Source organism: Mycteria americana, chromosome 25 (assembly GCF_035582795.1).
Source record: "Mycteria americana isolate JAX WOST 10 ecotype Jacksonville Zoo and Gardens chromosome 25, USCA_MyAme_1.0, whole genome shotgun sequence".
Lineage (NCBI taxonomy): Eukaryota > Metazoa > Chordata > Aves > Ciconiiformes > Ciconiidae > Mycteria > Mycteria americana.
Window position 1 is genome coordinate 2065543 of NC_134389.1, and position 23468 is coordinate 2089010.

At 54.3% G+C, this 23468-nt stretch overlaps 5 protein-coding genes across 5 annotated transcripts; 2 read left to right on the top strand and 3 right to left on the bottom strand.

Annotated features, from left to right (window-relative positions):
* Positions 1–9120: 9120 nt before the first annotated feature.
* Positions 9121–9486, bottom strand: LOC142420655 (feather keratin 3-like). Its single transcript, XM_075524808.1, has one exon. It carries the CDS (start codon positions 9484–9486, stop codon positions 9121–9123), a length of 366 nt encoding a protein of 121 aa, XP_075380923.1.
* Positions 9487–11266: 1780 nt separating this feature from the next.
* Positions 11267–11632, top strand: LOC142420654 (feather keratin 3-like). The gene has a single exon (XM_075524807.1). The coding sequence runs from the start codon at positions 11267–11269 to the stop codon at positions 11630–11632; it is 366 nt and encodes a 121-aa protein (XP_075380922.1).
* Positions 11633–15324: 3692 nt separating this feature from the next.
* LOC142420651 (scale keratin-like) lies at positions 15325–15807 on the bottom strand. Its single transcript, XM_075524804.1, has one exon. It carries the CDS (start codon positions 15805–15807, stop codon positions 15325–15327), a length of 483 nt encoding a protein of 160 aa, XP_075380919.1.
* Positions 15808–20422: 4615 nt separating this feature from the next.
* LOC142420652 (scale keratin-like) lies at positions 20423–20896 on the top strand. The gene has a single exon (XM_075524805.1). It carries the CDS (start codon positions 20423–20425, stop codon positions 20894–20896), a length of 474 nt encoding a protein of 157 aa, XP_075380920.1.
* Positions 20897–22958: 2062 nt separating this feature from the next.
* On the bottom strand, positions 22959–23468 carry LOC142420658 (scale keratin-like). Its single transcript, XM_075524812.1, has one exon. It carries the CDS (start codon positions 23466–23468, stop codon positions 22959–22961), a length of 510 nt encoding a protein of 169 aa, XP_075380927.1.

A 23468-nucleotide genomic window follows, 5' to 3' on the forward strand; every position in this document is an offset into this window, starting at 1 on the left:
GGCAGCGGGCACGCTGGCAGCAGCCTTGGACGGCCAGGGCGGGCTGAGCCGTGGCGGGAGGAGAAAGGAGCCCCGTGGCCAGGACACGCTGAGCCAGGCCCTGCACGGGCTCTTGGGGAGGGCTTGTGTGCCCTCTGTGTGCAGAGAGAGGGCAGGGCGAGGGCTGCGGAGAGCCGGGCACTGAGTAGGGCTGGCTGGGCAAAGGGCAAGCGGTGGGCAGCGCGGGCAAGGTGGTGGCTCTGAGCCCTCCAGCTCGAGGGCTCTCTTCCTCGCTCATGACGCCTGTCCCTGGGGCCGTGTGTTGCAGGCTCAGCTCTCTCGCACAAAGATGTCTTGCTACGACCTGTGCCCACCGAAAACCAGCGTCGCCGTCCCCCAGCCCATCGCTGAGAGCTGCAACGAGCTGTGCGCCCGCCAGTGCCCCGACTCCACAGCCTTCATCCAGCCGCCCCCCGTCGTCGTCACCTTCCCCGGCCCCATCCTCAGCTCCTTCCCCCAGCAAGCCGTGGTGGGCTCCTCTGGAGCACCCGCCTTTGGGGGCTCCCTGGGGCTGGGGGGCCTCTACGGTGCCGGAGCCACGCTGGGCTCGGGGGGCCTCTGCACCTTTGGCAGACCCTACGCTTCTCCTGCCTGCAGCCCTTGCGTCTTGCCCCGCTACAGCAAGAAGCTGTGGGACACCTGTGGGCCCTGCTAGACCCAGCCCCCAAAACCCCAGAGACCCTGGGCCACCTCAGCCTCACGCCTCCCGACCTTGCTCCTCTCCTTCCCCTCTCTCCATGCCGCCTCTCCTCCTTCTTGCTCCTGCCCGTGCCCACATGCGCGTCTCCACCAGTGTCGCGCAGGGCACCTGCTTGTCTCTGCAACCACCTCCGCCCGGGAGAAGCCTGAAGGAACACCTCTCTTCAAGCCCGAGGTGACAACCTGCCTGCCTCTGCCTTCTGTGTCTTTCTCCTCTGCAATAAAACAAGCCTGCCTCCAACACCTGCCTCTCCGCCTTTTCTTGCAAAGCCCAGCGTGGGCTGCAGGGTTCCCTGGCCCTGCACGTGGCCCCTGCCAGCCAGCCCAGGGCAGTCTCTCAGCCCCAGCAGAGCCAGGCTGAGCTGCCTTTGGGGAGACCCCACAGCCCTGGCAGCTCTAGCCACACGCGGTCCCGTGGCTGAGCTCCAAGGGCCCTGCCTGAAGGCAGGCTGCTCCCCTGCTTGCGGGACGTGCAGCCTTGGGGCATTTGCAGACCTCCAGCCTCCTTGCCCATGAGCGCAGGTGCCCCGGGGGCTGCAGGCCAGCCAGGGCCAATGGCTGCCGCAGCGCCAGCCCCTTTGCGCCTCCACGGCTCTGCTTGAGGCCCTGGGGGAGAAAGCAAAGGGGAGGCTTCCCCTTCCTCTGCCCTATCCCACTCCCTTCCCCTTCCCTTCCCTCTTCTTCTTGCCCTTCCTTCTCCCCTTCCCTCTTCCCCTTCCCCTTCCCCTTCCCCTTCCCCTTCTTACCCCCACCACAGTCCAACACACTCGGTGCTCCTTGGTTCTCTACTGCAGACCTTACATCACTTAGAGCCCGATTGCTGTGGCAGGAGCCTTGGCAGGGCATCTTGTCGTGCTTCCTCCTCAAGCAGGGTCACCCCGAGCTGCCTGCCCAGCACCACGTCCAGATGGCTTTTGCCTCTCTCCAAGGACGGAGAGTCCACGACCTCCCGGGACAACCTGTGCCAGTGCTCGGTCACCCTCACAGTGAAAAAAGTGTTTGGGGATGTTGAGGCGGAGCCTGCGCTGTTTCCGCTGCTGCCCATTGCCTCTTGTCCTGGCCCTGGCCACCTCTGAAAAGAGCCTGGCTCCATCTTCTTGATGCCTTCCCTTCAGGCAAGGCCTGTGTGCACACTGATGGCACTCTCCTGAGCCTCCTCGCCTCCAGGAGGAACAGTCCCGTCTCTCTGGGGCTCTCCCCGGAAGAGCAATGCTCCCTGCCCCTTCATCCTTTTCGTGGTTGAACCCCAGCCGGCAACGAGACACCACGCAGCCGCTCGCTCACTCCCCCCGCGGTGGGCTGGGGGAGAGAATCGGAGGGGTCAAAGTGAGAAAACTCGTGGCTTGAGATAAAGGCATTTGCATAAGTAAAGCAAAAGCCGCGCATGCAAGCAAAGGAAAATAAGGAATTCGTCCGCTCCTTGCCATGGGCAGCAGCTGTTCGGCCATCTCCAGGAAAGCAGGGCTCCATCACGCCTAACGGTGACTTGGGCAGGCAGACGCCGTCGCTCCAACTCTCCTCCCTTCCTTCTTCTTGCCCCAGCTTTCTATTGCTGAGCGTGACGTCACGTGCTATGGAATAGCCCTTTGGGCAGCTGGGGTCAGCTGTCCCAGCTGGGTCCCCTCCCAACTCCTTGTGCAGCCCCAGCCTACTCGCTGGTGGGGCAGCGTGAGAAGCAGCAAAGGCCTTGACTCCGTGCAAGCACAGCTCAGCAAGGACAAAAACATCCCTATATTCTTCTCAACACTCTTTTCAGCACAAATCCACAATGTAGCCCCGCACTAGCTACTACGCAGAAAACTAACTCTATCTCAGGCACAACCGGCACAACCATCTGCGTGGCCCTTGCCTGGACTCTCTCCAGTAGCCCCACATCTCTCCTGTGCTGGGCAGCCCAGCACTGCACACAGCACCCCAGGGGTGGCCTCAGAGGTGCCGAGCGGAGGGCAAGGATCCCCCTCCCTCCACCTGCCGGCCACGCTCCTCCACACGCAGCCCCGGACAGTGCTGGCCGCCTTTGTCCCAAGGCACGTTTCCAGCTCATGCTCACCTTGGGGTCCCCCAGCGGCCCCAGCGCCTTTCCTGACAAGCTGCTCTCCAGCAATCGAGGGCCACTTCCCAAGCGCAGGCTTATACGCTGGCTCTCGTCCAGCCTCCTCTGTGCAGGTGCCCGGAGATGCTGCCGTGCTCCTGCAGAGCAGCGGGACCTGAGGGAGCTGGGGCCGCTCCCGGGCTGAGAAGACCAGGCAAAGGAGCGCTGCCAGCGCCTGTCCTGCTCTCTGCCCTCTGCCCTTTCCCCAGCTCCTGCAAGCCCCACCAAAAGGCTCTGTCTCCCCTGCCTGCTGCCTGCATCCTCCCTCTCCCACCTCGCCTGCCCACCTCAGGAACAGCATTTGCCCTCCCAGAGCTGCTGCGCACCCAGCCCCGGGGTGGTCCTGACTCGGGACAAGGAGGGAGGGAGACACGAGTCGCATGCAGGAAACCTTTATTGTGCCCAGAGGGGCAGGAGAGATTGTCAGAGAGATGCTGGGCAAGACCCAGAGAGGCTGGTTGCCACGTGTTGGGGGAGGCAGAGGGATCTTCTCCAGAGCATTGCTTCTCGCTCCGCATGCCCCGTTGGTGCAGCATTCCAGATCCCGAGGACTTGTGCCGTCAGCCCCGCGGGGCCTTTTGGCTGTACCTCCTACCCCGTGCCAGAGCTGGGAGCAGAGGGGAGGGGAGGAGAGCAGAGGGCAGGAGAAGAGGGCAGGGAAGGGCCGAGGGTGTGAGGCACTGCCAGCTGCCCAGGCGTTGGCTGGGGCTGGGGCTGCTCAGCACTGCCCAGTGCCTCGTGCCCGCCAGCTCAGCCCTCTATGGGTGGTGGTGGCGTTGGCGTTTGGTCTGGGGGCAGCGCCTGGGGCTGGGCTGGGTCTAGCAGGGCCCACAGGTGTCCCACAGCTTCTTGCTGTAGCGGGGCAAGACGCAAGGGCTGCAGGCAGGAGAAGCGTAGGGTCTGCCAAAGGTGCAGAGGCCCCCCGAGCCCAGCGTGGCTCCGGCACCGTAGAGGCCCCCCAGCCCCAGGGAGCCCCCAAAGGCGGGTGCTCCAGAGGAGCCCACCACGGCTTGCTGGGGGAAGGAGCTGAGGATGGGGCCGGGGAAGGTGACGACGACGGGGGGCGGCTGGATGAAGGCCGTGGAGTCGGGGCACTGGCGGGCGCACAGCTCGTTGCAGCTCTCAGCGATGGGCTGGGGGACGGCGACGCTGGTTTTCGGTGGGCACAGGTCGTAGCAAGACATCTTTGCGTGGGATGGGACGGTGCTCTGCAAGAGGGCAGAGATTGCAAGAGAGTCCCAGAGGGGAGTGCCCAAGGCAGAGGGGCCGGGGACGCAGCGGGGGGCCAGGAGGAGAAGCGCTCGCAGACTTACCCTGTTCCCGGAGGAGAAGGCAACCAGAGCAGTGGATGGGAGAGCCTGGCAGAGGCAGAGCTTTTATACCAGCCCCACCATTGCTCAGCACCACCTCAGCCAATCTGCAGAGGCGGCACTCCCTCTTGCCGCCGACAACGACAGCCACGACAGGGCTGTCCGGCTCCTGCCCCTCCCTGAGTCAGCGTCCCCTCGCCAGACCAGCACATGCCGCTTCCGAGGCTTTCCTCCCCTTTCTGCTTTGTGGGCTAAATGACAGCAGGCAACTCCCTGCCGGGGGCTGCGCACGGCAGGAGAGGGACGCGCTTCTGCAGCTCCGTGTTGCCTGCCTTGCCCTCTGTCCTGGGAAGGCATCTCTGCCCTGTGCTCGCAGCCAGGCTCTGCTGCGGCTGTGCATTCAGACGGGCCTGCCAGCTCCCCAGCACCCCGAGGGCAGCCCCTGCCCAGCGCCATCCCCCTGCAGTGGGGCTCCTGGGTCACATGGGTGGGGCCGGTGGCTCTGGGGCCGGGCTGGCGTGAGCCTGTGCTGGCTGAACCCGGGTGGGCATCTCTGCTCCTTGCACCACGCACCTCGGGGAAGAGCACCTCGGGGCCTTTCTCCCCCAGACTTGCAGAGGGCGATGACCAACGCCTGCAGGCGGACAGACGCCGGCTCCGTTGGGCTAGCGAATGATGCATCGTGCTGAAGCAGGCAGTGCCCGAGAGGAGTGCCTTTGATTTGGCATTCTGTAGCCTCGCGCCTCTGTAGGAAATAGCCACACGGCGTACGTCATGCGGGCGCTGGCGCGCAGGAGGCCTTTGCAAGGCTGCCTTCTTGCCCAGCGGCACGACCCTGGTCTTCCCTGTGGCTCTGCCAAGAAGGCATGGGGCTGCCCCGAGACCCAGCCCTTGGGGAAGAGCTATGGCACGCGGGGCGCTTGCAGTCAGCCTTTGTCACGCTGCGTGCCCTCTTACACACCGAGATAATGAAAAGACGGTGGGGGTAATTTGGCCCATTAGGTGGCAGCTGGCAAGCGTCCGAGCGGGGTAATTGCAGGGGCTGATAGAACGGGTTGGGGCTGGTGAGGAAACGGCGTCAGCAAAAGAGCCCCGTGCCACGCAGGGAGGAGGCAGGGGCTCGGCCACCGTGCGCCACATGCCCCCAGCGTGGCCAGCTCCTCCCCGTGCTCGCAGGCCCTGCATAAAAGCGCTGCTCTCGACGAGCACTGACATCCTCCGCTCCTGCCTCGCTCTGCTCAGGAAAAGGGTAGGTGGGTGCCCGCAGGTCTCTGCCTCCTCTGGCAGGGGCTGGCACGGGGCCTCCCTGGCCAGGAGAGCTCTGCCGGCAGCGGGCACGCTGGCAGCAGCCTTGGACGGCCAGGGCGGGCTGAGCCGTGGCGGGAGGAGAAAGGAGCCCCGTGGCCAGGACACGCTGAGCCAGGCCCTGCACGGGCTCTTGGGGAGGGCTTGTGTGCCCTCTGTGTGCAGAGAGAGGGCAGGGCGAGGGCTGCGGAGAGCCGGGCACTGAGTAGGGCTGGCTGGGCAAAGGGCAAGCGGTGGGCAGCGCGGGCAAGGTGGTGGCTCTGAGCCCTCCAGCTCGAGGGCTCTCTTCCTCGCTCATGACGCCTGTCCCTGGGGCCGTGTGTTGCAGGCTCAGCTCTCTCGCACAAAGATGTCTTGCTACGACCTGTGCCCACCGAAAACCAGCGTCGCCGTCCCCCAGCCCATCGCTGAGAGCTGCAACGAGCTGTGCGCCCGCCAGTGCCCCGACTCCACGGCCTTCATCCAGCCGCCCCCCGTCGTCGTCACCTTCCCCGGCCCCATCCTCAGCTCCTTCCCCCAGCAAGCCGTGGTGGGCTCCTCTGGAGCACCCGCCTTTGGGGGCTCCCTGGGGCTGGGGGGCCTCTACGGTGCCGGAGCCACGCTGGGCTCGGGGGGCCTCTGCACCTTTGGCAGACCCTACGCTTCTCCTGCCTGCAGCCCTTGCGTCTTGCCCCGCTACAGCAAGAAGCTGTGGGACACCTGTGGGCCCTGCTAGACCCAGCCCCCAAAACCCCAGAGACCCTGGGCCACCTCAGCCTCACGCCTCCCGACCTTGCTCCTCTCCTTCCCCTCTCTCCATGCCGCCTCTCCTCCTTCTTGCTCCTGCCCGTGCCCACATGCGCGTCTCCACCAGTGTCGCGCAGGGCACCTGCTTGTCTCTGCAACCACCTCCGCCCGGGAGAAGCCTGAAGGAACACCTCTCTTCAAGCCCGAGGTGACAACCTGCCTGCCTCTGCCTTCTGTGTCTTTCTCCTCTGCAATAAAACAAGCCTGCCTCCAACACCTGCCTCTCCGCCTTTTCTTGCAAAGCCCAGCGTGGGCTGCAGGGTTCCCTGGCCCTGCACGTGGCCCCTGCCAGCCAGCCCAGGGCAGTCTCTCAGCCCCAGCAGAGCCAGGCTGAGCTGCCTTTGGGGAGACCCCACAGCCCTGGCAGCTCTAGCCACACGCGGTCCCGTGGCTGAGCTCCAAGGGCCCTGCCTGAAGGCAGGCTGCTCCCCTGCTTGCGGGACGTGCAGCCTTGGGGCATTTGCAGACCTCCAGCCTCCTTGCCCATGAGCGCAGGTGCCCCGGGGGCTGCAGGCCAGCCAGGGCCAATGGCTGCCGCAGCGCCAGCCCCTTTGCGCCTCCACGGCTCTGCTTGAGGCCCTGGGGGAGAAAGCAAAGGGGAGGCTTCCCCTTCCTCTGCCCTATCCCACTCCCTTCCCCTTCCCTTCCCTCTTCTTCTTGCCCTTCCTTCTCCCCTTCCCTCTTCTCCTTCCCCTTCCCCTTCCCCTTCCCCTTCCCCTTCTTACCCCCACCACAGTCCAACACACTCGGTGCTCCTTGGTTCTCTACTGCAGACCTTACATCACTTAGAGCCCGATTGCTGTGGCAGGAGCCTTGGCAGGGCATCTTGTCGTGCTTCCTCCTCAAGCAGGGTCACCCCGAGCTGCCTGCCCAGCACCACGTCCAGATGGCTTTTGCCTCTCTCCAAGGACGGAGAGTCCACGACCTCCCGGGACAACCTGTGCCAGTGCTCGGTCACCCTCACAGTGAAAAAAGTGTTTGGGGATGTTGAGGCGGAGCCTGCGCTGTTTCCGCTGCTGCCCATTGCCTCTTGTCCTGGCCCTGGCCACCTCTGAAAAGAGCCTGGCTCCATCTTCTTGATGCCTTCCCTTCAGGCAAGGCCTGTGTGCACACTGATGGCACTCTCCTGAGCCTCCTCGCCTCCAGGAGGAACAGTCCCGTCTCTCTGGGGCTCTCCCCGGAAGAGCAATGCTCCCTGCCCCTTCATCCTTTTCGTGGTTGAACCCCAGCCGGCAACGAGACACCACGCAGCCGCTCGCTCACTCCCCCCGCGGTGGGCTGGGGGAGAGAATCGGAGGGGTCAAAGTGAGAAAACTCGTGGCTTGAGATAAAGGCATTTGCATAAGTAAAGCAAAAGCCGCGCATGCAAGCAAAGGAAAATAAGGAATTCGTCCGCTCCTTGCCATGGGCAGCAGCTGTTCGGCCATCTCCAGGAAAGCAGGGCTCCATCACGCCTAACGGTGACTTGGGCAGGCAGACGCCGTCGCTCCAACTCTCCTCCCTTCCTTCTTCTTGCCCCAGCTTTCTATTGCTGAGCGTGACGTCACGTGCTATGGAATAGCCCTTTGGGCAGCTGGGGTCAGCTGTCCCAGCTGGGTCCCCTCCCAACTCCTTGTGCAGCCCCAGCCTACTCGCTGGTGGGGCAGCGTGAGAAGCAGCAAAGGCCTTGACTCCGTGCAAGCACAGCTCAGCAAGGACAAAAACATCCCTATATTCTTCTCAACACTCTTTTCAGCACAAATCCACAATGTAGCCCCGCACTAGCTACTACGCAGAAAACTAACTCTATCTCAGGCACAACCGGCACAACCATCTGCGTGGCCCTTGCCTGGACTCTCTCCAGTAGCCCCACATCTCTCCTGTGCTGGGCAGCCCAGCACTGCACACAGCACCCCAGGGGTGGCCTCAGAGGTGCCGAGCGGAGGGCAAGGATCCCCCTCCCTCCACCTGCCGGCCACGCTCCTCCACACGCAGCCCCGGACAGTGCTGGCCGCCTTTGTCCCAAGGCACGTTTCCAGCTCATGCTCACCTTGGGGTCCCCCAGCGGCCCCAGCGCCTTTCCTGACAAGCTGCTCTCCAGCAATCGAGGGCCACTTCCCAAGCGCAGGCTTATACGCTGGCTCTCGTCCAGCCTCCTCTGTGCAGGTGCCCGGAGATGCTGCCGTGCTCCTGCAGAGCAGCGGGACCTGAGGGAGCTGGGGCCGCTCCCGGGCTGAGAAGACCAGGCAAAGGAGCGCTGCCAGCGCCTGTCCTGCTCTCTGCCCTCTGCCCTTTCCCCAGCTCCTGCAAGCCCCACCAAAAGGCTCTGTCTCCCCTGCCTGCTGCCTGCATCCTCCCTCTCCCACCTCGCCTGCCCACCTCAGGAACAGCATTTGCCCTCCCAGAGCTGCTGCGCACCCAGCCCCGGGGTGGTCCTGACTCGGGACAAGGAGGGAGGGAGACACGAGTCGCATGCAGGAAACCTTTATTGTGCCCAGAGGGGCAGGAGAGATTGTCAGAGAGATGCTGGGCAAGACCCAGAGAGGCTGGTTGCCACGTGTTGGGGGAGGCAGAGGGATCTTCTCCAGAGCATTGCTTCTCGCTCCGCATGCCCCGTTGGTGCAGCATTCCAGATCCCGAGGACTTGTGCCGTCAGCCCCGCGGGGCCTTTTGGCTGTACCTCCTACCCCGTGCCAGAGCTGGGAGCAGAGGGGAGGGGAGGAGAGCAGAGGGCAGGAGAAGAGGGCAGGGAAGGGCCGAGGGTGTGAGGCACTGCCAGCTGCCCAGGCGTTGGCTGGGGCTGGGGCTGCTCAGCACTGCCCAGTGCCTCGTGCCCGCCAGCTCAGCCCTCTATGGGTGGTGGTGGCGTTGGCGTTTGGTCTGGGGGCAGCGCCTGGGGCTGGGCTGGGTCTAGCAGGGCCCACAGGTGTCCCACAGCTTCTTGCTGTAGCGGGGCAAGACGCAAGGGCTGCAGGCAGGAGAAGCGTAGGGTCTGCCAAAGGTGCAGAGGCCCCCCGAGCCCAGCGTGGCTCCGGCACCGTAGAGGCCCCCCAGCCCCAGGGAGCCCCCAAAGGCGGGTGCTCCAGAGGAGCCCACCACGGCTTGCTGGGGGAAGGAGCTGAGGATGGGGCCGGGGAAGGTGACGACGACGGGGGGCGGCTGGATGAAGGCCGTGGAGTCGGGGCACTGGCGGGCGCACAGCTCGTTGCAGCTCTCAGCGATGGGCTGGGGGACGGCGACGCTGGTTTTCGGTGGGCACAGGTCGTAGCAAGACATCTTTGCGTGGGATGGGACGGTGCTCTGCAAGAGGGCAGAGATTGCAAGAGAGTCCCAGAGGGGAGTGCCCAAGGCAGAGGGGCCGGGGACGCAGCGGGGGGCCAGGAGGAGAAGCGCTCGCAGACTTACCCTGTTCCCGGAGGAGAAGGCAACCAGAGCAGTGGATGGGAGAGCCTGGCAGAGGCAGAGCTTTTATACCAGCCCCACCATTGCTCAGCACCACCTCAGCCAATCTGCAGAGGCGGCACTCCCTCTTGCCGCCGACAACGACAGCCACGACAGGGCTGTCCGGCTCCTGCCCCTCCCTGAGTCAGCGTCCCCTCGCCAGACCAGCACATGCCGCTTCCGAGGCTTTCCTCCCCTTTCTGCTTCGTGGGCTAAATGGCAGCAGGCAACTCCCTGCCGGGGGCTGCGCACGGCAGGAGAGGGACGCGCTTCTGCAGCTCCGTGTTGCCTGCCTTGCCCTCTGTCCTGGGAAGGCATCTCTGCCCTGTGCTCGCAGCCAGGCTCTGCTGCGGCTGTGCATTCAGACGGGCCTGCCAGCTCCCCAGCACCCCGAGGGCAGCCCCTGCCCAGCGCCATCCCCCTGCAGTGGGGCTCCTGGGTCACATGGGTGGGGCCGGTGGCTCTGGGGCCGGGCTGGCGTGAGCCTGTGCTGGCTGAACCCGGGTGGGCATCTCTGCTCCTTGCACCACGCACCTCGGGGAAGAGCACCTCGGGGCCTTTCTCCCCCAGACTTGCAGAGGGCGATGACCAACGCCTGCAGGCGGACAGACGCCGGCTCCGTTGGGCTAGCGAATGATGCATCGTGCTGAAGCAGGCAGTGCCCGAGAGGAGTGCCTTTGATTTGGCATTCTGTAGCCTCGCGCCTCTGTAGGAAATAGCCACACGGCGTACGTCATGCGGGCGCTGGCGCGCAGGAGGCCTTTGCAAGGCTGCCTTCTTGCCCAGCGGCACGACCCTGGTCTTTCCTGTGGCTCTGCCAAGAAGGCATGGGGCTGCCCCGAGACCCAGCCCTTGGGGAAGAGCTATGGCACGCGGGGCGCTTGCAGTCAGCCTTTGTCACGCTGCGTGCCCTCTTACACACCGAGATAATGAAAAGACGGTGGGGGTAATTTGGCCCATTAGGTGGCAGCTGGCAAGCGTCCGAGCGGGGTAATTGCAGGGGCTGATAGAACGGGTTGGGGCTGGTGAGGAAACGGCGTCAGCAAAAGAGCCCCGTGCCACGCAGGGAGGAGGCAGGGGCTCGGCCACCGTGCGCCACATGCCCCCAGCGTGGCCAGCTCCTCCCCGTGCTCGCAGGCCCTGCATAAAAGCGCTGCTCTCGACGAGCACTGACATCCTCCGCTCCTGCCTCGCTCTGCTCAGGAAAAGGGTAGGTGGGTGCCCGCAGGTCTCTGCCTCCTCTGGCAGGGGCTGGCACGGGGCCTCCCTGGCCAGGAGAGCTCTGCCGGCAGCGGGCACGCTGGCAGCAGCCTTGGACGGCCAGGGCGGGCTGAGCCGTGGCGGGAGGAGAAAGGAGCCCCGTGGCCAGGACACGCTGAGCCAGGCCCTGCACGGGCTCTTGGGGAGGGCTTGTGTGCCCTCTGTGTGCAGAGAGAGGGCAGGGCGAGGGCTGCGGAGAGCCGGGCACTGAGTAGGGCTGGCTGGGCAAAGGGCAAGCGGTGGGCAGCGCGGGCAAGGTGGTGGCTCTGAGCCCTCCAGCTCGAGGGCTCTCTTCCTCGCTCATGACGCCTGTCCCTGGGGCCGTGTGTTGCAGGCTCAGCTCTCTCGCACAAAGATGTCTTGCTACGACCTGTGCCCACCGAAAACCAGCGTCGCCGTCCCCCAGCCCATCGCTGAGAGCTGCAACGAGCTGTGCGCCCGCCAGTGCCCCGACTCCACGGCCTTCATCCAGCCGCCCCCCGTCGTCGTCACCTTCCCCGGCCCCATCCTCAGCTCCTTCCCCCAGCAAGCCGTGGTGGGCTCCTCTGGAGCACCCGCCTTTGGGGGCTCCCTGGGGCTGGGGGGCCTCTACGGTGCCGGAGCCACGCTGGGCTCGGGGGGCCTCTGCACCTTTGGCAGACCCTACGCTTCTCCTGCCTGCAGCCCTTGCGTCTTGCCCCGCTACAGCAAGAAGCTGTGGGACACCTGTGGGCCCTGCTAGACCCAGCCCAGCCCCAGGCGCTGCCCCCAGACCAAACGCCAACGCCACCACCACCCATAGAGGGCTGAGCTGGCGGGCACGAGGCACTGGGCAGTGCTGAGCATCCCCAGCCCCAGCCAACGCCTGGGTAGCTGGTAGTGCCTCACACCCTCAGCTCTTCCCTTCCCTGTTTTCTCCTCGTCTTTCTTCTCCTTCCAGCTGAAAGACAGGGCAGGAGGTGGACATGAACGCCCTGCGGGGCTTATGGGCCAAATCTTTGTCATCTGGAATGCCACATGAAGGGGTCATCCAGGTCGAGAAGCAATGCTCTGGAGAACATCCCTCTGCCTCCCCCAACACGTGGGAACCAGCCCCCTGGGTCTTGCCTACCTTCTCTCTGACAATCTCTCCTGCCCCTCTGGGCACAATAAAGTTTCCTGCGTCCATCTCCTGTCTCCCTCTCTCCTTGTCTGAAGTTCATTGCCAACAGCTGTGCGAGGGCAAATGCTGGTTTCTACATATTTCACGTGGGGATATCATACATCTTGCCATACCTAGAAGAGAAGAGGCAATTCCTTGTTTCTCCTTCTCCAGCTCCAGATAAGTGGTGCTCAGCTCAGTGAAAATCTTCTTTTCCTTAACTGGGGAGAGGAATGAATCAAGTACAGAAGTGTAGCCATGAATTGGGAGCAGGTGTTTGGACTACAGATTCCTCTTCAAGAAATGTATGCATACTTATATATAAATATGTGTACATATTTGTATTTGGGTCATAATATTCATGTATTAGACGGTGGTGTCTTAGCTACTGTTTATGGTTTATCAGAAGAAGGTGTGATGGCTGCTCTCTCACTCTCCAAAACTTTGTAATTCTACAAAAGTGCTGCTGTATCACATTCAGGGAATTTCTAACTCCCTTGAGGTGAAAAGCAAACACAGATAATCTTTTTCCTAGTTTTACTCAAGATGATCCATCCCACAACATTATTTTACCCCTTACCTTGGTAAGTGTGAGATTAATTAACTTAAATTTAGTGCCATTCAAATTTTTTGATTCACCCTGTCTTTTGGAGAAGTAGTGACGTGTTGGCAGTAAAAGGGAAATTGGATGTGCTCTTCCCTTTGTTTTTACAGGTTCTGCTTATATTACCACTACTGTCTGGTATTCTGTATTTACAATGGATTCACTCAAGAGTATGCAATCCCCCTATACCGTACCATCACCTATTTGGGGCTACTCAGAGAATTTTTCCTCTTCTGTCACCTCTTTCTGATTATAGCCTGGGTTACACCAGATCTTTTCTCCATAGTCAGCAGATGCATGGCTTTGCATTGTATTACTGAAGATCATACCGTTACTGTTACTCCCATCAGTTAAGCCATCTTGTTTTTCCAGTCTTAAAATCTGATTCCCTCCTGCTTAATGCCACTCAGCTTTATATTATCAGCACATAAAACAGAGAGCTCCCAAATTATGTGCCATTATGTGCCATTAATGCAAACAAATAATGAGGTTTTCTGAGACTGATCCTTGAGTAACCAATGTAGTAAACTCCCTCCATTCCTCTAACTCCCATATAACGTTAGACACTGACAGAAAGGGTATTTCTATGTCCTCTTTTGCAATGAGACAATGTACTATTTTGCAATGGGACTATGTACTGTTTCGCAATGAGCTCACCCTGAACAGGTATCCAGCCCAAACAGAAGCTAAGTAATCATGTTAGCTGGGTGCTAATAGGTCTCACCAGTGTTGTTATCTTGGGCTAGGCACTTGCTGTCTGACACAATACACATCTAATTGGGTGCTGGCTGGTACCTGTCTGACACTGCCTCATTGAGAGAATCAGCCAAAAAGTTGGCAGTCGGAGCTCAGGTGCTCAGCTGTGATCGTGTATGATTTACACTGAAGTACCTCTTAGAGGCTGTGCATGAGAGCAAGGATCCTGGTGTTGAGCAGAAGAGAATCAGAGAGGAAACTAGGCATCCGTGTTTTGTAAAGCTGTCCCAGGAACTGCCCCGGGCTGAACTAGCTGGGATGAAAGAGGGCTTTGCTCAGCACAAGAGAGGTACCTGAGCCAAGGAGATGCAGGGCTGGCATGGCACAAGCCAGGAGGTTGGTTGCTGAGCTCCTGGGAATTCATGGCAGCAGTGTCCTTGCCTCAAGCCATGTGAGGATGGAGAGCAGCAGCAGGGACAGGGAGCTGTTTCTTTGCGCCCAAAAGGCAGGAACCTTTCTTCTCCACCTCAGCTGCCTGGGCTCTTCACACATCCCAGGCACTCATGGGGCAGGGGCTGGGCTCTCAGATGGGCCCTGCGAGCTCCAGCCCTTTCCCAGACCCCCACAGACCTTTCCCAAAAAAGCCCAGGGCCATGAGGACAGGCAGTGCTGGGACAGGGAGGATGAAGCAGGCAGAGAGAGAAGAATCTTTCAGCGAAGGGCTTTTTTTGGTCAAAATATTCTCAATAAGTATTTGTTAATCAGCAAAAATAAAATAGTATTTTCTTAAAATAAAAGCGAGATTCGTGAGTACCATAGACTAATTTTCATTTCAACCTGTTACTACTTATAGCACACAGCCATCTGACATAACTAGTTACATTTAGGGGCAAGGAACACTGAAATTACCTGTTAAAATCAGACTTGCTATTCCATGACACTGACAGAGGATTGACATCAAGAAATTGTACATTCATGCATGGAGCTTTTCTTTGAAAGAGTCCTGGTGAAGAAATAGGTAAATCCTCTGTAATGCAGGAGTTCATATTCTTTTTACTTCCCCCAGCTGACTTACAGACTCAGCCAAAAGTTCCTTGAGGCAACTGTTATCACAGCAGTGATTAAGAAAAAAAGAGGAGGTAGTGTTTGATCTTTGCTCATCAGATACCTATCTTTAAAATTGTATCTCATTGTTTACCTTCCTCCTATTGTTCCTTTTCAGAATATGCTTTGACAGAACTTCAGGCCATGTTTTTTTACTTTGTCTTTGAAGACAGTTTGATTATTTCTAGTACATCATCTGGGAAGATCTAAAATTAAAAGGAATTCCAGCACTAAATTAACTAGTAAAAAAAATTGGACTACCTAGTGCAAGTCTGACAGCTAGACTAATTATTGCAGGGGAGACAGTAATTTCAGCTCAGTAGCAATGAAAAAGCGGGCAGATAGGTTTCTTAGCAGCAGGACTGCGTGAGGCCAGGGCTGTGGGGTCTCCCCAAAGGCAGCTCAGCCTGGCTCTGCTGGGGCTGAGAGACTGCCCTGGGCTGGCTGGCAGGGGCCACGTGCAGGGCCAGGGAACCCTGCAGCCCACGCTGGGCTTTGCAAGAAAAGGCGGAGAGGCAGGTGTTGGAGGCAGGCTTGTTTTATTGCAGAGGAGAAAGACACAGAAGGCAGAGGCTGGCAGGTTGTCACCTCAGGCTTGAAGAGAGGTGTTCCTTCAGGCTTCTTCCAGGAGGTGGCAGTTTCAGGGAGAAGCAAGTGTCCTCTGGGATGACAGTGGATTTACACATTTGGCCACTGGCAGGGGCAAGGAAGAGGAGATGAAACAAATGAAGAAGGAAATGAGAAGTGTAATTTATGGAGCTATTTTGACTCCACTGTATTAAGTGGAAGTCTTTGATGCTCTGCCCCTTACTCAGGAGCTCAGGTGAGGATCAAGATTGTATCATGCATTTGCCAGTCATTCTTTAGTCAAGGGATATTTCTGTAGGATTTAGCAGGGCCCACAGCTGCCACGGCGGTACCTGCTGTACCGGTAGGAGTAAGGGCTGCAAGAGCCAGAACCATAGGATCTACCATAGCCATACAGGCCCCTGTAACCCAGGGAGCCCCCATAGCCATACAGACCCCCACAGCCCAGGGAGGAGCCCCCATAGCCATACAGACCCCCATAGCCCAGGGAGGAGCCATAGCCCCCATAGCCATACAGACCACCATAGCCCAGAGACCCATAACCCCCATAGCCAAGGGAGCCACCATAGCCCCCAAGGACAGGTGCTCCAGAGGATCCCACAACTGAATCCTGGGGGAAGGAGCTGAGGATGGGGCCAGGGAAGGTGACGATGACCGGGGGTGGCTGGATCACAGTCGTGGAGTCAGGGCACTGACGGACACATGGTTCATTCCCACTGTCAGCAAGGGGCTGGGGGCAGCTGATGCTACCAACGGCAGTGGAGCACAGATCGTAGCAAGACATCTTGCAGGGATGGAGGTCAATCTACAAGAGTTGATTTTACCAAGTACAAGACATTATTTACATACATAAAAGTTTTATAGTTTGCTGCCTTTCCTCAAAGAGTGCTTTGAAGTACACCAATTTACCCATGTCTATTGGAAATGAAAATTGAAGCTGAACAGCAAAATTATTTGTTCAGATGTTTTGGTGAGTCAGTGGATCAGCAAGGACTGGGACTCCAAGAACAGAGTGTGTTGTTATGCATTATTTCATTACTAACTCTTCATTCCCAATGATCTCCTTTGTGCTGAGCCTTGTGAGAACAGGGATTATAAGTCATTGTCTATTCAGATTTGCTCAGTAACTTGTTTGATGAGACCATTACAAGGGAATTGCAAAGATTGTTGTCCCCAATTTCCAGACATTGAATCAGGGCACTGAGATATTTATGACTAGGTTAACACCACACTGTTTTGATTCTGGGCTCCAAACTCTTTTGAAAAAATCTCACCCCAAACAACTTGCCCCTATTAGCATGAAAAACCCAGTGCTTCACCTGTCAGCTCCTTAAATTCCCTCCATGACCCCTCTTTCTCTTAATTAAATAAATTTCTTACAGAGCATTTTCAACAGCTCTCAATTCCTCTCTGTGTCTTGTTTTATCTAAGCCAGTGCCTGATCTCTGGTAGTATTCATGCCCATTTATCTTAAATTAATGTAAAAGCACCTTGAGTGATCTGTAATAGAATAAACTGGAGATAATGGAAGGCCTGCTTCTAAGCTCAGCATTTTCCTGTGAACCATGAAGATCTAAACTTTTTCAAATAATTTCCAGTTACCCATATAAACAAAGAGAGAAGAGGAATGCATATTGAACTAGGTCACATAATTTCTTCAGCTGTTGGAAGTCAACTCATAATGAACTTAATTTTCTGCCATATCAAGAAACTTTCAGTTTGCTTTGAAATTAAATGCCAACCCTGAATGCAGAGAACAGCTGTCTGTAACACTTTTAATCATTTTTGTAAGCTTTATCTTTTCACCTAAAGTTTTACCCACTAGTTCTTAAAGGAAGAGACCATCCTAGATTAAATTGTATAGCAAAGAGCTATTCCAATAGTTGTAAAGAGCAGATTCAGACTTACCCAATTCGCTGAGAAGAACGAGTGAAGAGGAGAGGCTGGAAGAACCCTGAGTGGAGAGAGCTTTTATACAGTTCAGACTGCCTGAGGGATGAGAGGCTGGTTTTGTGAACGTGGATCTAATTAGTTGACATGGCACATTTTTTGTATTGATAGCTCTGCAAAGTGATGAAATTGTTTCGCTTTCTGTTTATTACTTGATTTCAATTATCACGTAATATAACACGTGCATTACATCACACAAGGTTCTTTCATCTAAAAGAGTGATGGGTGAAATTAATGCATCTTTCATCCTAAAACATGATTCATGAAGTTAATATCAGTTTTCTATTCTCCTTGGAGTTGCACCATGTAGCAAGCTGCTTATACATAGATATTCTTCTTTTGCTCTTATATGACAATGATGCTCAGACATTTATCAGAAATAACCTGCTGTGAGGCGTTTCTTTCGAAGTCCCTTACATAAGTTTTCTCTCTTTTTAAAGATAAAATAAAGTCTATTGTTAAATCCTCAGGAAGGCGGGCAATATTTTTTGTGTGCTTAGGTTTATTTCTGAGATATGATACAATTCATATTGGAATCCATGGAGGATTCTCAATACTCTCTGGATGAAATTATATTGTGAGCATTCCAGAACACACAGTGGCAGATGTCCAAAACAGCCTTAGGTTTTATCTGACCCTCAAACTACAGCTTAAAGCTGAATTTAGTTCTGAAAGGAGAGATATTTATATTTTTAATGCTTAGGATGGAAAGCTCAAAATAATCAAAGTGTACATTGAATTAATATCTATATTTGTGATTTACTGAGATAGCTGTGTGTTTTTATAGAAGGTATATAGGAGAAACCCCAAATTTAACTGTATTAGGAAAAAAAACTTTCTTTTTTGAAAAGAAGAAGAGAACTGTGAAGTGAGATTTCAGAGTAACAGACTAAGCCACAGTATAATAGCATTAACAACTCAATGGATTCATCCCAGAATATGCAATTCTTACTGGTGTCCCATTTGCTCATCATCTATGTTTTATCTCTGCCCTTCTTCTGGCATGTCTGCAGGTACATTGAACAGGTGCCTTTTGGCTGTTCAAAACTGCTGAGACCTTCTGCTTAAATCAAAGACCATTCACAGGTCTTAAAGGATTTCTGCAGCTCTTATTTCACTTGCGTATCTAATAGATAAAAGCAACCTTTTAGACATCGAAGTGTCTAAAGTGTCATCTAAGTGGCACCAAAAAGTGGGCAGATTCCCAGTGAATATCTGAAATCATAAACAGTCAGGGATACTCAAAACTTTCAGCTCAGTTTGATCCACAGGTTTGAGAGGGTACATTTTCCTGAAGTTTCCTTTAATTTCTAGCTTGCTCCTCAGGAGTCCTTGATCCTGCAGCTATGGTACAATCCAGTACAACTGATCTTGCAGCTAACCCCATCACTGATGGCATCTTTCAGTAGAGAGCAATTATGAGTAGGAATCCACTGGGAAAAGCAAATTCTGGCTTTTGCTGAGGTTTCTTTCTTTGTTTATGCCATTATTGTAATGCTATATCATTATCACGGTTATTATAATCATCAACGTGGTTATCTTCAGACCACATATTATTTCTAAATTATGAGCTTTTCCAAATCCAGAGATACATATGGAGATTTCCTGAACTATAATACTGAAAAAAGGCATCTCAAAGTTTTACAAGAACATTCCAAGGGATTTTCAAATACCTCACGAACACCCATTACTGGCTCATTCATACTGTGTCATAATTATATTAAAAGTATGCCTGGATGCATACACCCCACTATTATGAGAGATTATCACATTAAAATAGGTAAATTAAGGTCACTTGGGTCTTTCCCATAATCAGTTCATGGTTTATAACACTTTTTGGACCTTCTTTTCTTTGACTTTAAAAATAAAATCTACCTTCTTTTTTATTAAAGTGCACATTGGCCCGGAAACAGAAATCTGCTTATGTTAACTGAACTATTAGCCAAAAAAAAAAAAAAAAACCAAAACCAACCCAGGGTACAAGGGGGTCTGTCTTCATTGTGTGAGGGCTAGAATCCCTTTCAGTAGTCATGTCTTATCGCCCAAATTATTTGCTTCTCTTAGTCCTATGTTCCCAGGTACATCTCTCTAACACATAACAATAGGAGGAGAAGACACCATAAAACATAAAGCAAAGCTCCATGAAACCACTCAGAAAAATCAGTTTCCATAGACTTGTGACTGCCAGCTGAAATATTTTTCTGATCCCAGGACTGAGAGACAACTGGTAGAGAACTGTCCAAAAGCCATTAAAAGATGCTCCTAATTATTGTGTTTGCCTTGCATTGAGTAGCTGGAAGTAGAAATGCTAAGCCTGTAGAAAGAATGTTTTTACCCTTGTTATTTGTCTCAAGCCTTCATTTGAGAACCTAAAAGAAATTCCATTTTGTCTCCAGGTATACTGTTGATTACACTAAAAGACCTGTAACTGGACAAAAGAAATTACTGTCCTCCTGCCATCCTAATTATGCAGGACTCTTAAATAAATCAAGTCAGCTTACTTCCTCCCTAATGCTAAAGAGAGCAATAGAATAATAAAAAATAATTCCACACATAAAGCCTGGAGATAATAGAGAGTTCTGTGGTGTAGCGTACATGTCACGCTATGCGTGGGTTTGAAGTGCCTGCAACGCACAAGCAATAAGCAAAAACAATTTCAGCACTTTGAGGAACTACGTGTCCTACAATTTGGGGTTGGTACCTAATTATGAACTCACGCATAGGATGCCTAACATCCTCCAGGCAATCGACAGAGCTGTATAAAAGCTCTCTGCATTAAGCCTTTCTAACCACTTCTCTCACCTTACTCGCCTTCGTGAATCGGGTAAGTCAGATTTCTCTCAAACTTTGCTAAACTTAACTTGCTGTCAAGAACTCTTGATTTTAACTTAGGACCAAGTCCTCTTCATTTACTGCCTGGCTGCCAGTGATCTGTAGATTATTTGCTACTGGAAATAGTGTTTGGTTTCTCATTCATTACCTAGTCCTGTAAAGGTAGGCTCCAGAAGAGGGTTATATCAAGCAGTTTTCAATCCCACACTTATGACATTTTAGCACTTGAAAGAATTCCTTGACTATTTCAGGAGATAAAGAATAGTTCATATACATGGTTGTATCTGGCTGCATTTAGTGGAGTTCTGCCGAGTTTATAACAGGAAAGATCAAACTTACTAAATAGAAACCATCAACTAGGAGTAAGGTAATACCATTAAAATTAGTTCATCTGGAAATACCAAAATACAATTGAAAAGTACATGACTTTGTCATACTAAAGTCAAAACTAGCCTCCAGATTACAGTGCTAGGAAGAACAGTAATAGAAAACATATTTACTTCCCAGATTTATTCCTGATACCATGTTGGACTGCTTCATCATAACCTAATGTTTGATATTTCTTTAACGTTAACATGAACGACCATGTTTTACAGATTGACTTCCACCCCTGCGAGATGGCTTGCTACGACCTGTGCTCCACCTCTGCCTGCGGCGTCTACCGCCCTCAGCCCCTCACTGACAGCTGCAACGAGCCGTGCGTCCGTCAGTGCCCTGACTCCACGACTGTGATCCAGCCGCCCCCCATCGTCGTCACCTTCCCTGGCCCCATCCTCAGCTCCTTCCCCCAGGATTCAGTTGTGGGATCCTCTGGAGCACCCGTCCTTGGGGGCTATGGCTCTCTAGGCTATGGGGGTCTGGGGGGCTATGGCTCTCTAGGCTATGGAGGTCTGGGGGGCTATGGCTCCTCCCTGGGCTACGGGGGTCTGTATGGCTATGGGGGCTCCCTGGGTTACAGAGGCTCATATGGCTATGGGGGCTCCCTGGCCAGGGGCCTGTGTGGCTATGGTAGATCTTACAGTTCTGGCTCTTGCAGCCCTTACTCCTACCGGTACAGCAGGTACCGCCGCGGCAGCTGCGGGCCTTGCTAAATCCTACAAAAACATCCCAAGCGAGGCATAACCAACAAATATGTGATGGTTTCACAGCCAGAGGTCTGAACCTCCACTGCTCTGTTCCAAGGCCACAGAGCTGTATCCCTTCAGCCCCTTTTGAGCTTCTCTTCTACTTTCAGTTTCCACCCTAATGCTTCTCGGGTCACATTTCCATATTGCCTGGGGTAAACATGTAACAAAGTTGCTCAAAATGGTTCCTGTTTGTTCAAATCAACAGCTAAGACTCAGGAAGAAAAAAAAAAAAATCAATCACATGTGAATGTATCCCTGACTGGACAACAGTTTCATACTTCTTGGAGACTCTGAAAAATGTATTCCTTTTCTCGCTATCATTAAAAGTTTATTGCATCAAAGTTGCTATGTTCTGGTGTTCTTTTCTCATGTTTTTGCCCTTGTTATTTGTCTTAGGAGAAGGCTAACCCGTGCAGCTGTCAGTAACAGTCTAAACTATGTAGATTAATGTCCTGCCCAAAAAATCAGGGATTTCAAATGTACAAAAGCAGCATGAAGCCCTCAGCACAGAAGGAACTACTGTCCTGCCCTCCCCATTTTTCAGATAAAGATTCTTGACATTTTTGAAGAATTTGGCTTCTTGGTTGTACATCCACTGGTTACAGATTAGTAGTGCTAGAGAAATGAAACAGTAGATTACTAATTTTAAACTCTTTCCTAAACACATTAGACTTTAGTAAGAATTTCTTCCAGGTAAGTCTTTGATTCATCTCTTTGAACTTCAGGTTCTCACTCAAATACTTAAACTCTGTCCTCAGTCTTTGCAGAAAGTTGAATTAATTTTCTGTCAAATCCTTAAAGAAAGAAAGTTTTCTGGGCCATGGAATTGTATGGAAATGGTCTTTCTGTATAATCATGAAATCTAAGGTGTTGGATGTTCTTTGATGGAAAAACAGCTACTCTGTACAGCTACCCCAAGGGCTAATTCATCTATGCCAACAAGAACAGCTGGAACAGATAGAACAGAGTTACAGTGCCTGGAAAGCTTAAAAGGTAAAATAAGTCATAACCCTGGATACATATCCTCAACACTGCTGTGTTTCCCAGTTCCTCCTGCATGGGAAGTCCTCACAACAGAAACCCCCATTTTCAGCAGCTCTAACTTTCAGCCTCTCCTGTGACATTCCTCATCTAAACAGTCCAGTAAACATCCCACCCACCTCTGAAGAACTCTTTTTCCCTGTTGCAGCTCCTCCAATTCTCTCCCTCTCAGCAGCTCCATGCCAATACCCTTCACTACTCTCTCCCCACCTCCATATATCCCTTCTGACTCAGGAGCATCCCTCCCACCTGATGGCCTCATCTGCCAACCTTTTCCCCATAATTTGCTTTGAATCCAGCCTCAGCTGAGCCACCAGCTCTGCTCCTGCTATGATAGCAAAGACATTCAAGTGGCTCATTAGGGAATGGAGGTTTAGTGTGGTTTCTTTCTAAACATAATGTTATTATTGTAACCCAGGCCAGCTGGGGAGGGAGGATTCCTGCTCCCAAATGTGTGCACTGAGTGCAACAAAGGGTAACTGACTTCAATGACAGCTGGGCCATTTCAGCTGTGTTTTTGAAGTCTGAGCCTCATCCTATGTAAGGATGTGAGTTTTCCCCATCTACAGAGGAGAGTTGTATATTCATAGCAGAAGAAATTAAAACAAAAAGTTGATTTGTTTGATGCAGAGTAGAATCACTTTAATGAGAAATAAACGTTCACAGAAAAGCATTGTAGAATATCAAGAATATGCAGGCAATTCCTTCCATAATTTTTCTTCAGTTGGACAGTGAAGTACCATTTTATAAGAATATAAATTACTTGTCTTATCCCGCCCATTATACACATAGGTGGAAAAAAGCCCAAAAGACCATGAGTTAGAGGGTGAAGAAATTAAGGACATGCTGTGTACTCCCAGCTCCACTGCAGTGGGGTGGCAGTGATCAGGACTTCACAACATCTCCTTTGGGACCGCTGCTGTGGATCAAGGTTGTATCTCTCAGTTGCCAGTTATTCCTTACTCAGGGGATATTTCTGTAGGATTTAGCAGGGCCCACAGCTGCCACGGCTGTACCTGTTGTACCAGTAGGAGTAAGGGTTGCAATAGCCAGAACCATAGGGTCTACCATAGCCATACAGACCCCTGTAACCCAGGGAGCCCCCATAGCCATACAGACCCCCACAGCCCAGGGAGCCATAGCCCCCATAGCCATACAGACCCCCGTAGCCCAGGGAGGAGCCATAGCCCCCATAGCCCCCCAGACCCCCATAGCCCAGGGAGCCATAGCCCCCATAGCCCCCCAGACCCCCATAGCCCAGGGAGCCATAGCCCCCATAGCCCCCAAGGACGGGTGCTCCAGAGGATCCCACAACTGAATCCTGGGGGAAAGAGCTGAGGATGGGGCCAGGGAAGGTGACGACGACTGGAGGCGGCTGGATCACAGTCGTGGAGTCAGGGCACTGACGGACGCACGGCTCGTTGCAGCTGTCAGCGAGGGGCTGAGGGCGGTAGACGCCGCAGGCAGAGGTGGAGCACAGGTCGTAGCAAGACAT